Source organism: Cydia splendana, chromosome 9 (genome assembly GCF_910591565.1).
Source record: "Cydia splendana chromosome 9, ilCydSple1.2, whole genome shotgun sequence".
Lineage (NCBI taxonomy): Eukaryota > Metazoa > Arthropoda > Insecta > Lepidoptera > Tortricidae > Cydia > Cydia splendana.
This window is the reverse complement of record NC_085968.1, coordinates 21,615,293-21,628,775: the sequence shown is the minus strand read 5'-3', so window position 1 is coordinate 21,628,775 and position 13,483 is coordinate 21,615,293. Positions and strand designations below refer to the sequence as shown.

Sequence of the window (13,483 nt, the reverse complement as noted above, 5' to 3'; positions counted from 1 at the left end):
TTTAGTCCTCCATAAATACCTAATAATTACCTACTTATATTATTTTCGTTATCAGTATAGGTATTCAATAAATTACGGTAATGCTAGAATGAAGCTATTGAACTTCGACTAAACATTTTCTTATAGTGTGGGAGTATCAATTATCTACCTACAGGTTACTCCTACGATAATAGTATTAATAGTTCACATAAAAGGGCAGCGCCACCCTTTTCATTGTCAATCCTTTACGAGGGTTTTGATCTAGCTAAACTATGTGATTTTAATCTAAGCTTAAACGAAAGGAGTCAGAATGCAGTGTGGGTGTAAGTACATTTGACAAAATGTATTAATAACAACAACTAAACACACATTTATGAATATGGCCTTTACTGCCTATTTTCTACAGTAAGTTAACAAAATTCGAGAAATGTAGAAAAGTGTATATATAGGCTCTGAATAATAATGAATCAGTTACACACGTACGGAACCGATCAGCTCGAATCGTCCGATCCTCGTGTATAACGCACACGCGCACTCTCGACGTAATTTACGCCCGCCGTTATGGGGCAATTCCCAGGAATATTACTCCGTCGTGATGTGCTTTAATATTCCGTGCCGTTTTAAAATATTTATAAAGTTCTTTCTTTATTGTCCCTGTGTAGATGACTTCATTATCTCGACTTATAATTTCGCTTTTTACTGCGTCTTGTCTCAGTTTTATACCGGTTTTCATCGTATTACCTCGAAGTTTATAGCTGGATATCCACTTGGATTTTTATATGCTTTAAATTATAATATGCATTTTATTTTATGCTGACAAGGAGCTCTTATATGCGAATTAAATGTGATTGTCACTTAAAATACCGACTATTAAGTAACCGTCTACACCTACTTTGTAGCTTAGACTTTTCGTTTTGTGTTTATAAAGGAGTGAGATTGACGTATCGTTTGAGATTAGACGAGGTTCAATAATAAAGCGTCTTATTGACGTTTTGATGTCAGATATCCACCATTTTTAACCCCAGCGCCCTCCATCAAGCTGTCACGTTGCCGTCACAATATCCAGATAGCTATCACTTCATTGAACGAGCACAAAAGAACGTTGTTTTTCCTGAAGCGTCGCAATCTCGGAACCACTCCGCCGTGAAAAAATATTATCTTTCAATTATCGCGTCTTGCTCGTATTTAGCCAGCTGCGTTTTAATTAGAAATTCAAAATGCTCTTTAAAGAATACCTTTTTTTAATCAAAGTTGTTATAGTAAAGGTTTTTTGTCATTTTGCAATTAGCAGCAGAATAATTCAAGAGGATGGAACGGAAGTTCAGTTGAGAATAAGGATTTTCTAACATTTCTACTGCAAGCTTTCTTTTTTCGATTTTATACTAACAGTGCCATTATATAATCGAGGATGATTAGTGAAAATGTTTAAAAATAAAATACTTATGTGGATAGTGATAATTTTATGTAAGTACCTATCAATATCATACACAGAATATAAAGTTTTCGGCGCTAAGTATCAATCTAATACTCCTACTCATAGAATAATATGGAAATGATATTGAAACCATATTCCTATTCCATTACACAGACTTGTATTCACTTACAGTATTCCGCAAGCCTGCATCAAATTAGCATGAAAACGTTTGACACGTAGCCAAGACTGGCACAATCGGCAGTGTCTATAGCGTCTTAATGTGACAAGGGTAATTCAATTTGGTATTCTAGTTCTAGACTAGAGTGATTTTAGAATAATGGCTAATTTCATAGATCTTTAATTGTTATGAAAGCAGATTTAAAGCAGCAAATAGTAATAATGTAAATGAAGGTAAATGTTGTTGGTGGCGCTATTTATTATTGACGTCATAGAGAAATATAGTAATTACAAGAGTGCTCACTCCGGACATCAGTTTTGGTACCAAAAAGACTATTATTTTCGTAGTCGACCTCTAGCATCGAGTACCGGAATTATCAGTAGGTACTGCTACTTGATACTAGATGTAGCACCGACCGGAAAGTCAAATGCTGAACAATTTTTAGCTAATATTATAACTGGATTAACCGGAACTCTATTATCAACTCCATCTGCTTTACTATTAGTTGTCAATTGTTGTTCAATCCAATTTTCGTGACTCGCGACACTCTAGACATCTAGTATCAAGTAGCGGTACTGATAATTCCGCTACTCGATGCTAGATGTCGACTACGAAAATAATAGTATTTTTGGTACCAAAACTGATGTATGGAGTGAACATTCTTGTCTTACTATATTTTTCTATGTTCAGGTACGCAGTTTATATTGTTGGGTACGAAAGCTGTCACTTTACTGCTATTTATAACTTCGAAACTTTGAAAACGTTCGAAAAATTTGATTTGCCTAACCGTTGTCACAGACACAAAAGTACAATGAAAATGGGTCTAAGGAGAAATTTTACTGCATATTTAATGTACCAAAGTGGAATGAAGGAAAAATCATTATTAGAAAAGATAGCGTATCTATCAAAGACGGTTTTTCGTGTAAAATGATTCAATTTTGAGAGTAAAAAATAAGTGCAAATACTAAAAACCGGACAACCGAAAAATTGCGCTCTAAAAGTATGAAACAATGTAAAATCACACCTGAAATTATCATATAGACAATATTTTATATTTATCATATTTTAAGTAGAGAAATGCAACGTAACATAATTTACTAAATTCTATACATGTCATATTCACAAGATATTTAAAGTACAGCCGTGGTCGTGAGTAGGTATGCCATTTACTCAAGAAATATCACTTGTGACGCTGACAGATCAAATCCATAACCAATCCTGATCAAATTCACTTGTTATTAGAATCATAATAAGCCTCTAGGTTTTTATTTGACTAGGTCGCAATGCAGCGGTAGGCGCCTATTTCCGTGCGGCTGATGCGCATGTACTCACATTCAACATCAACGATGATCCGCTTTGACACAGAGGGCGGGACCGCATTAGTCGCGATGCAGAGGTAGGCGCCCATCTCCGGCGGCTGGTGCGCTTTGTACTCACATTCAACATCTACGATGATCCGCTTGGACATAGAGGGCGGGACCGCATTAGTCGCGATGCAGAGGTAGGCGCCCATCTCCGGCGGCTGGTGCGCTTTGTACTCACATTCAACATCTACGATGATCCGCTTGGACACAGAGGGCGGGACCGCATTGGTCGCGATGCAGAGGTAAGCGCCCATTTCTGTGCGGCTGATGCGCTGGAGACTAAGCGTGTCGCCTTCGTAGACTGTCACTGTAACAAAATTTTATTGTCATATCATCTTTCTAGAGGGGAACTTGTACCTGGGTCAAAAACGTACATAAAACCGGGCGGCTTTCATGTGGAAAATATAGTACAAGTAGTTAACGATTTGGATACACTATACTCTATCTACCTACACATGAGACAAGCAGTTAGCTTAGAAATCTGATCACAACACACCTACGCCTATTGGCTAGTGTCCGGAGGCGGAATATAATACTATTATTCGGTAATTCCGCCTAGACTTAAATTATTTAAGTCTAATTAATAAACCTTTGTAACAATGGCTTGTTTTCCCTAAAATTTGGTTAGAATAATTTTATCAATGATTTTGTTTGTCTCGGTATAATATAAATGTTTCTTCCAACAAAAACGTCACTTTTGACACTGACAATATCTAATCCATATCGCATCTAGATGTAATATTTGACGTATCTTAAAGTTCGAATCGGGCCGTTACGTCGTAACTGATGTGGCCTTGATGCGGGCGCTGTCCTTGCCAATCTAACTGATAAAATGATTGACGGATTGAAAATACGTTTAAACGTACAAAACGTGAAAATACGTTTAAGAAGTGTAACACTCTTGCGGTAGATGTCGCTATGGTCCCCTTGACCTATAATATGGTGGAAAGATTTGCTGGCTATGGATGAGGTCTTGGTGGCTCAGATGGCAGAGCGCTGGAGTATCAATCCAGAAGCCGTGCGTTCAAGTCTCACCCAGGACAGTAATTTTTCCACTTTTAAATTTATTCTAAGCTTAATAGCATCGTTCGCAGACGTTTCTGCTTGTTAAAAATTAGGATTGAAAATCTCTAAGGCTCTATAACAATTTAAGTTTCATATTTCGAGGTCCTATCATCAACGATTTTCGCTGTTTTTTCTTTGTCACTATATATGGTTGTTAGCGGTGTTTTAAATATATAAATGTCTATGAATTTACGCCATTATTATACACAACATTTACATCGGACGTATAAATGTGTATGTTAATCCGTGCAAACAGCGCGACCGCGACGCCACGTTTCGCCGACACCCGCGAGCTGCGGTTGGCTCGTCCTGTCTCTAATTTCAGTTTTATTCCGACATTTGCATTTAATATTTTACGTTTACAATGTGAGGAAACCTATTACGTATATTAGACACATAATACTGAAACAGGGGGTTACGTCTACGAGGCTAATTCAAACTTACATTATGACATCAAAATGATACCGTGCAATTAGGGTGAAATCACATCTGTCAGCATCGAGCCGCATTTTATATATGAGAAATTGCTCATTAGTATGAAGATGCGTACGCATGCTTTCTGCTTTCCGATGCGTACGCATCTTCATACTAACGAGCGATTTCTCATATATAAAATGCGGCTCGATGCTGACAGATGTGATTCCACCCTTACGAATGAGACATAATTTTTACTGTGTAAGTTTGAATAGGTATGGGCCTCATGGCCCAGTTTCACCTTTCACCACTGTGATAATGACAATGACATATATAATATGATTAATATGTCATATTATGTATAAATAACATATGTATATGACAACAACATATGTGTACCTATATCATATCTGGAGGCACGGCCGTGCCCCCGCCAAGACGAGACAAAGGGCAAAAGGGCACCTAGGCATAGAAAAATATAGCATAGAGTGCTCACTCCATACATCAGTTTTGGTACCAAAACGACTATTATTTACGTAGTCGACATCTACTTAATACTACATGTCTCAAGTGTCGCGACTCACGAAAATTGTATTGAACAACAATTTACAACTAATATTAGAAGCATAAGGAGTTGAAAATAAAGTTCCGGTTAATCCGGTATACAATACAATACAATACAAATACTCTTTATTGTATTAGAAGAACCAGGGTCCTGGTCTCCAGCAGAATAAGTGGAGCTGATAGTAAACGCTAGTTTTGGGTAGAATCCATATATTTTATATTCAAACATATTCAAACATTGACATTACTTTAGACGTAATATGTTTACAGTATATTGTGCCAGTCCAGTACATATGCAACCTCCAATACGCCCTCTTAAACTATTACGGACATACATAATTTACTTTTGTACTCGTCTGTACTCGGTACATAAAATAAAATTTATATGCTAAACTATCGTGACTGACTTTACACAAACATAGAAATCCGCCAACAAATTAAATCGCATAAAAAGCAAAAACTAGAAAATTATTCTATTACTTGACACAAAACATTTAAAAAACATATAACACATAATAATATCAAACACCTAACTACTCTAATTACAGAAAACAACTACACAAAAACAATTACTAGCCGAAAATTGTTGAGCATTAGACTGCTAGGTCGTCGCAAGCGCAACATCTATGTACCTATTGTCAAGTACATAGCAGTACTGATAATTCCGCTACTCGATGCTAGAAGTCGACTACGAAAGTAATAGTCGTTTTGGTACTAAAACTGATGTATGGAGTGGGCACTCTAGTATTTTTTTTTCTAGGTAAGTAAATTTGAATTGGCGCTGCGTACTGTCCTTAAATACTTATAGACTCGGAAATGTACAGAGAATTGTGTGAGTTTTGTCGTGGTGAAACGTGGTGATTCAAAATTATCCTCGCGTACACTGTGTTTAGAGATCCAAATGTAACGAAATCGGTGTTTCAAATAAGTTCGCAAAAAAATATGGAAAAAGACTTGGTGCATTAGCTCCCAACTCGGCCGATGCTTCAAACCTAACACACCGGAACCGCAACTCGCGATTCAATAGTTACCGCATTATTCTTGTTATTCGCTCACGTCCGAAACGCCTCTGATGGATCGGCTTGTTCAAAACTTTTCACTATTTCTATTTCATAACGATGGAAGTTTCTTTTCTAAAAAGCCATTTTATAAAATTTTGAATAGGTATTTAACAATCAGGAAATAGCAATTGAATTCAAAAGCAAATATTACCACAACAATAACAATGCAGCCTATATACGTCTCACTGCTGGGCACATGTCTTTTCTCATGCACGAGAGGGCTTAGGGCACGCTGGCCCAATGCGGGTTGGTTTCCTCACGATTTTATCGTTCACCAAAAAGCTAGTGGTAAATATGATATCATATTCAGTTCTGAAAAACTTAATGATTCGAGCTAGGATGTGAACCCACTAATTCTGCATTGAAAGGCAAATATTTTAAGAAAAAAATTTACCTAACTCTAGAAGTCTAGAACACCTTAATGAGTCTCTAAAGGCATCAAAACCCTCACTGTCAGATTAAGTTTCATAATTGAATAAAGAGTAATTTGTGTTTTTGAGTTGTAAACCTCACCCTCTTCCGCCTCAATTATATTCACCTTTTCAAAAACCGAGAGCGTTTCACACTCACAAAACCCTAAAAGCATCCTCATCAATCTAACAATACGGTAAAATCCTCACCTAATTAATTTCCATTAACAAAAATCTGATGTGAGACTTCAACACCCTTAAACCTTACAAGAAAAATCCGTTAAGGATAATTACTAGGAGAGGCTCAAAGGCAAAATGGGTTTAAATTTAAAGAGTGATTCCCTTGTACTGGGAAATTAACGTGCGGTATGGAGGGCACTCGTTCCTAATTGTGTGCCCCGCTCCCCTGTCAACCCCATCTGGTATGATTATTTGCAAAGGACACTCAACGAAAATGTTTTAATTACGTGTTCGGCTAAATTCGTTCACGTACTCATGTCGATTTGAAAGGTGTTCTTTTGTTTGTTTTAATGTGATTCAACTTGTTTTAATTGGATGCTTTAACAGGTATATCTTGTTGAGGTGCTAAATTCTGATTGAGATTTCGACATAATGTTGATCCAATCAATAAAAAAAAATAACATAGGCTGAGATTATTTCTTGTTAAATACAGTTATTTATAGATGCAGATTACTCTAACAAAATGAAAATGGAAATAAATGTTTAAATATTTTTAGATTCATTTTTTATGCATTATTTTTCACGCAAATCATTTTTTTACGTAGGTACCAACTTAAATTGAACAGTTATTATTTGTGAGCTCAGTAGTTTCAATAGGTACTAACAACTTCAAAATAGTCGCATTGCTAACCTCTTTTCTTGTAAAAAATCACCCTCGGTTCTTTTGTTAAAATGTATGCAGTTTACTGCTGCATCGACTGGCTTGCTTATTTCACATAAATACTAGAATCTTGAACAGTTTACGGAGCAAAATGTGCAGCGGTTCGTTTTGCCGATGAAACAGAGGTTTGCTTAATATTTCGCATGAAACCACCCTATGCAAATGCTGATAAAATATATGTATCTATTAAAGGGTGAAATCCAAGTTGCAACCTCAACAAGCTCAAAAGTTATGACTAATGACTTGCATCGCCGGAACTCAGTCAAAACAAACATAAGCCTGATGAATTTCAGTTTGGTTCATTCGTGTTCACAACCTGTATGTTTGGTTTATGTAAAATTCAGTGTATTTGCAAGTAATACCTGTCACCAAAGTAAATACCTATCGAAATAATAACTTGTATCGATATACAACGGTAGTAGCTTTAAAATCACGCGGCAGGATGTAATCTTATTATTTGAGGGTCGGTGTTTCAAGGTTCTGAGTCTGGTAGAAGAAATATAATAAAGCCAATAGAAAATAGAAGAGGAGTACTAATTGGACATAAATAGAAGAAGAGAAAGACCGAAAATAATATGTTTACATCCAAATAAAAGAAAAGGTTCAGGCCGTGTCATACCAGAAGGTTAAGGAGCTGGCGGAGGATCAGACGAGTTGGAGATTGCTCCACCGACAAGAGCACAGCTCTTAAATGTAAAGAAGAAGAGAGTTTGGTAGAACAATTAGATAGTGACAGGTACTTTAGATCGTGAATTGTACATACATATCTCTATTTAGAAGATAATTCCAGGATAGCAGACTTTGATGCTGGTTTAATGCTAGCGCCGCGTGTGACATTATGAACAATATGCAAGTTACTGTAATGTTAAAATAAGATGGTGTTTTCACTCGTATTTGTCCGTACATGTATTGGCGCGGGCAAGCCGCACCTAAATAACATGATTAAAGTCATTCTGATGTCAGTGTAGATTCAAATTGGCCTGATATTTCAACACGCATTCTAAAACACTTTATGTTTAGAACAGCCTCTTTGTTAGTAGTGTCGGGCCTGTTTGCTATTCAGCGCGGCCGTGCGCGTTCTGTTATGTTAAACAGCCCGATACGCTGCCGGAATTAGTTGAAAAACGATCGCCGTCACACACGCCTCCCTGTTTATTTGGGGACATATGGTAAGTATTTTTCACTACACCGGCTTGTAAAGGTTCTTTTTTATTCGGAAACTGATGAAAAAGTTGAAATTTATCCACAAAAGTGGCAAAATAACTTGATGCTAATTTTTGGTGTGTGTCTTCTGTTCTCTGGTGGAATTGACTTTTGAGTGATAGTTTTGAATGATAAATCTTTAAAAGCGCTCATTTGGATTTGATACGTAATGTTTACAGTAAGTATTTTTTTCGCGTTGGTGTATTAAAAAATGTTGAGTTTCACTCGGCAGCAAAGTTCGTTTAACTGGCGTGCCTTAAAACCCTCGTAAAGCTCAAGACATCACTTTTCGAACTACCCGCCACGCTCGTGGTTCAGTTTTGGAATCTTTCGCTTGACCGGATATCAACATTACAAATAATGATTATCGCAAGTTTTGATTTAAGTATTTTCTTTCCAGGGCGGGACTTCGAAAGGTGACATTCGAAACTGCAATTGAACGTTCTAATCGCGACAGTAATACCGCAACGAATGTCACTTATTTTATATTATTTATTTTATCTATAGTTAGGACATTGTCAGTGATAGCGCCCATGTCCACACCACAGCAGTTGACCGCAATAGTGTATGTGTAAAGGTGACGTGTTTCAGAGATTTCGGAGCAAACTACCGAACCCGACACAAGAGTAGACGATTAAACGAAGCCACGCACTGCCGTATTCGAACTTCAAGATATTCACAAGAGACGGCACGTACTAGATCCATTCTAGATACGTTATAGTTTAGATATCAACTAGTTCTCTTTTGCAGCGCAATTCAGGCAACCAATGTCACTTTTACGTCAGATAGAGTAAGATATCTATTAGATGTGAATTGGATCTCTAAGTCATATCCTGTGGAAATCGTTCAAGAGTATCTGCAGAATCGCGCAAATGTCAAATTTGACAGGTTAGATCTTAAACATATCGTTATCGTATCTTGGTGATGTCTAAAAGATATCTAATAGATGTCTATTTCAAAATCCGAATCGGGCCCGCAGTTTTGCCGCCTAAATAGTGTTTAGTTTTAAGTTTATAAAATTTTATTCTGTAATGTATTTCGGTTTAGCCCAGTGGTTGACTGGTAGATAATATCTCAAGGCATTAAGTTCGCCTTTTGTACTTTTTACTTGTTCTTGTACAATAAAGTTTAAAATAAATGAATAAATAAATAATATATGGGTTTTGTTATCTGAGTCGAATTTAAAATAAATAAATAAATAATATATTTCATTTTCTTTTTAATTTCAGATATTCCGAATTTCACTAGGAACCATGGCTCCTTCTGGAACAAACATGCCAAGCCACATTTATCTCGGAGCACGACCGCCCACTTAAAAATTTCGCAACAAATTTCGTCCGTTATTTTCTTTTGCACAACAGACTTCCTAATAAGTCCATGTACTAGCGGCGAAATCTGCTACAACGTTGTAAATATATAATACATACTTAAGTTAAAGTGAGGACACTAATCACAAAAAATGTCGTACATTGATCCTCCATTTCCTATCTCTATCGCACGCACATGGTCATATTGCTGTCCGTCCGATGATGCCAACAGTCTGTGTGCAAGCGACAGCGATATAAATCTGTGCGTCTGATAAATAAAGGAAATGGCGGGTTACTGACGTACGAAATTATTCGTGCTTAGCGTCCTTACTTTAGTATACTCGTATGTGTATAGCTCCACTAAAAAAGATTTTTACAGTACATATGGTCCTATTTTCCCGCACTAGTGCGTAAAATAGCACTTTTCGTGCGTATGTCAAAAGTTTAAAGGGCCATATGTACTGTAAAACGTTGTACGATACACGTGCGAATAGGTGATTCGCAACTCGTGTCGATTTATTTTATTTTAATTTATCGCCACTCGTTTCGAATATTTCCTATTTTCCGCACTTGTATCGTAATAACTATTTTTTTACTTTACGGCGAAGCCGTATTACATTATCCAAATGCAGCAAAATACGCAACAGCGACATACCATATGTCAAGATTAAAACTATTGTCACAGTATGTATGTAGCTGCGTACACCTCCCAAATGCGTATAAAATAGTAAGAAAAGAAAAATGTCTTACGCTTCAGCAAGCTTCGGTACTCGGTAGCTCAGTTGCTTAAGAGAGATTGAACCGGTGTTCGAGATTTCCAAAAATTACAAGTTCGAGTTTTGCCCTAATGAGTAATTACTCCATTTACCATTTAATTTCAAAATTACGTACACCTTGTATAAAAAAGTAAGGGTGGGTTACGTAGCGATTTGTCAATTTCGCCAGTCAAGTCGCGAATCGACAACCGTTCAAAAGGTTGTAGCAAACAAGATTGAGTTTAAAGCAATTGAAAACAGTGAACCTCATATCTCAAACGGAGTCCGATCGCATCTAGACCGTATTGTGACTTCAAACTTTGTATTGGAAAACGATTTTGCGTAGCCACCGTGTAGAATAATTTAGTTGGTAGTTTTTCACTTCACTGTACAGTCGCCATCAGATATATCGGAGCTGCCAAGGTGCTCACAAATATCGGAACACGCCTCTATTGTCAGGGCGTTAGAGCGCGTGTTCAGATATTGTGAACACCTTGGCCGCTCCGATATATCTGATGGCGACTGTACCTACTGTCTAGTATACGGTACGTGAGCGGGTAACATCGAGTGTATAGGGTAACAAAGGCCCCAAATGAAAAAAAGTAAAATACGTTTGGCCAAGAGCAATCAATCAAAACTCTGTTTAAATTCTACGCCACACAATACATTTACCACTTACCTATGGGCAAACGGGTTTTCATTGAATCTGACTAAAAGATTGGTTGGCTTTTGGCTTGAGTTCTTGGAAAAAAAGGCAAATGGAACGAATTATAAATTGATGAAAGCACAGAGGGAAAATAATACAGAGTAGACATTATTCGACGACCTGTCTGTACTAGTGGGTAGTGAAACTGCCTATGAAGCCGATGGTCCGGGGTTCAAAACCCGGTAAAGTCATATATTTGTGTGATGAGCACGGACATTTGCTCATGAGCCATGGGTGTTTTCTATATATTTATATCGTTATAGGTACTAGGCTGCCGTGTCACGCGCATCTCATGGAACTTTAAAAGTTGAGTTTCGAGATAAATAATTACGTTTAAAGTTTTAAAGATTCAAATGCTGTTATCGGTGACGGTTCATCGTAATTTTTTTATTTTTTCTAATCTACATGTAGGAAATATGGTCACAGAATAGGCCTTTTAATTTTTTTTCGCATAATTGAATAGTTTTCATTTTATTCGAATTAAATGGTTCCGCATGATCAACTCTTCCATACTATAGTGGTCACACGAAGTCATGTAAGTCAAGTTACATGACATACGCGTGATCAAACGTGACACGTATTACTTGACAAATATTGTTGTCGTATAAACCAAGCGCTCGGCCAGTAATGCCTAACTCCGGCAACTTAAGAAACGATGGTGATATTTTGGTTGTGTCAGTCATGCAACTCAAGTTAACTGAGTTGTGCTTGACGCCATCGGCAAAAAAATGAAGTTACATGAGTTAGTCATATGCTTTTCTCAGTAAATAATGAAAATTTTCAAAATTTTCTTTTAGAAGATATGTCTTTAATGGTTTTTAAGACGATTTAGACTGGTTATCCGTAACTCATGTAACTCGAGTTAACGGAGTTAGGCGTGACACGGCAGAGTGGGTAGTGAACCTGCCTATGAAGCCGATGGTCCGGGGTTCAAACGCCGGTAAGGTCATATATTTGTGTGATGAGCACGGATATTTGCACGGGTGTTTTCTATATATTTATATCGTTATAGGTACTAGGTATATAAGTCTATACCGGGTGTGGCCTACACGAGCATAAAAAGGGAAAAATCTGTAAACTATGAATTTGCAAAAATAATAAAAATAAGTTTTTGTACGGAACCTTCGGTGGGCGAGTCCGAATTGCACTGGTTTTAAAAATCTGAACCGTTAAAGAGTTAAGGTTTTAATTGTACAGTCACCATTGTTGTTGTTATGCCATTTAGAGTTCTTGCTAAATTGGAAATTCTATAGTGTAAGTATTGAACAACCAATTTAGCTAGGACCCTAAATGGCTCAGCAATCGCAGAGCGTGATGGAACACTTAAATTCATACCTTTCTTCCTCTTATCGACGGAGATAGGCTGTCCGTCCTCTCGCCGCCACATGATCTTCGGCGCCGGGAACCCGTCCGCCTTGCAAACCAGACTTATGTTCTGGTTCTCACGCACAGCCACCGCTGACTGCGTGCTCTCTTCGTCCAGGATATTGGGTGGTACTGGGGACAAATGCGTTAACATTAGAGAGGTATTTGATGATGATAAACTGAAAAGATGCCTTATGGATAGTATATTTCGTTTATTTTAGCATTAGAAAGAACTTCGCAGGATTTAGCTTGTGGTTCCAAATCGGGCACGTTTTGCAGTAAAATTTTGAAGTAATATATAAGTATTGACCGTGCTACATTAGATAATTCAATGAAAAACTGCATGCTTGTCTGTATGAAGTATAAGGAAAAGGTGCCAAGTACAAAGCCCTCCAGTAGCCTAGAGGTCCTTAGCTGCGTAAGCTGAAGACGTCCGTTTGTATCCAACCTTCGCCAAATGATGATGATCTTGACTGGTACCGTGAAGCGCACATGCCTTTTCCGGTAAACTTTGGTCAATGGAAAATTAAAGACAATGCAGTACTAAGGTACCATCGAGGTGATCTGATGATGGAGAATGGAGGTGGCCATGGGACACCTGTAATAAAACAGAGCAAACTAATTGTGTTTGGGGTCCTTAGGATTGTCTCGATGAGTATTTAGTTGCCTGTCGAAAGAAAAGAGCAGTCAGATATGAATGATTGTAGGTGCCTTCAATTAAATTTTTGCCGAGAACTTATTCACTATACTATTTATACGTTAACTTCTTTGTTTCAGCGACGACTAACTTTACTTTA

The 13,483-nt window shown here is 37.4% G+C and overlaps 1 protein-coding gene and 1 long non-coding RNA gene across 2 annotated transcripts in view; one reads left to right on the top strand and one right to left on the bottom strand.

Moving 5' to 3' along the window:
- Positions 1-13,483, top strand: part of LOC134793860 (uncharacterized) — a 355,027-nt gene that overhangs the window by 33,051 nt on the left and 308,493 nt on the right. The gene's annotated exons all lie outside the window — the stretch shown is intronic.
- LOC134793852 (lachesin-like) overlaps positions 1-13,483 on the bottom strand; it is a 108,284-nt gene that overhangs the window by 22,552 nt on the left and 72,249 nt on the right. The window contains exons 5-6 of the mRNA XM_063765571.1: positions 12,657-12,818; positions 3,114-3,242 (exon numbers count right to left, since the gene is read on the bottom strand). Of these exons, the coding sequence (XP_063621641.1) occupies positions 3,114-3,242; positions 12,657-12,818 (291 nt within the window). The remainder of the gene's footprint in view (positions 1-3,113; positions 3,243-12,656; positions 12,819-13,483) is intronic.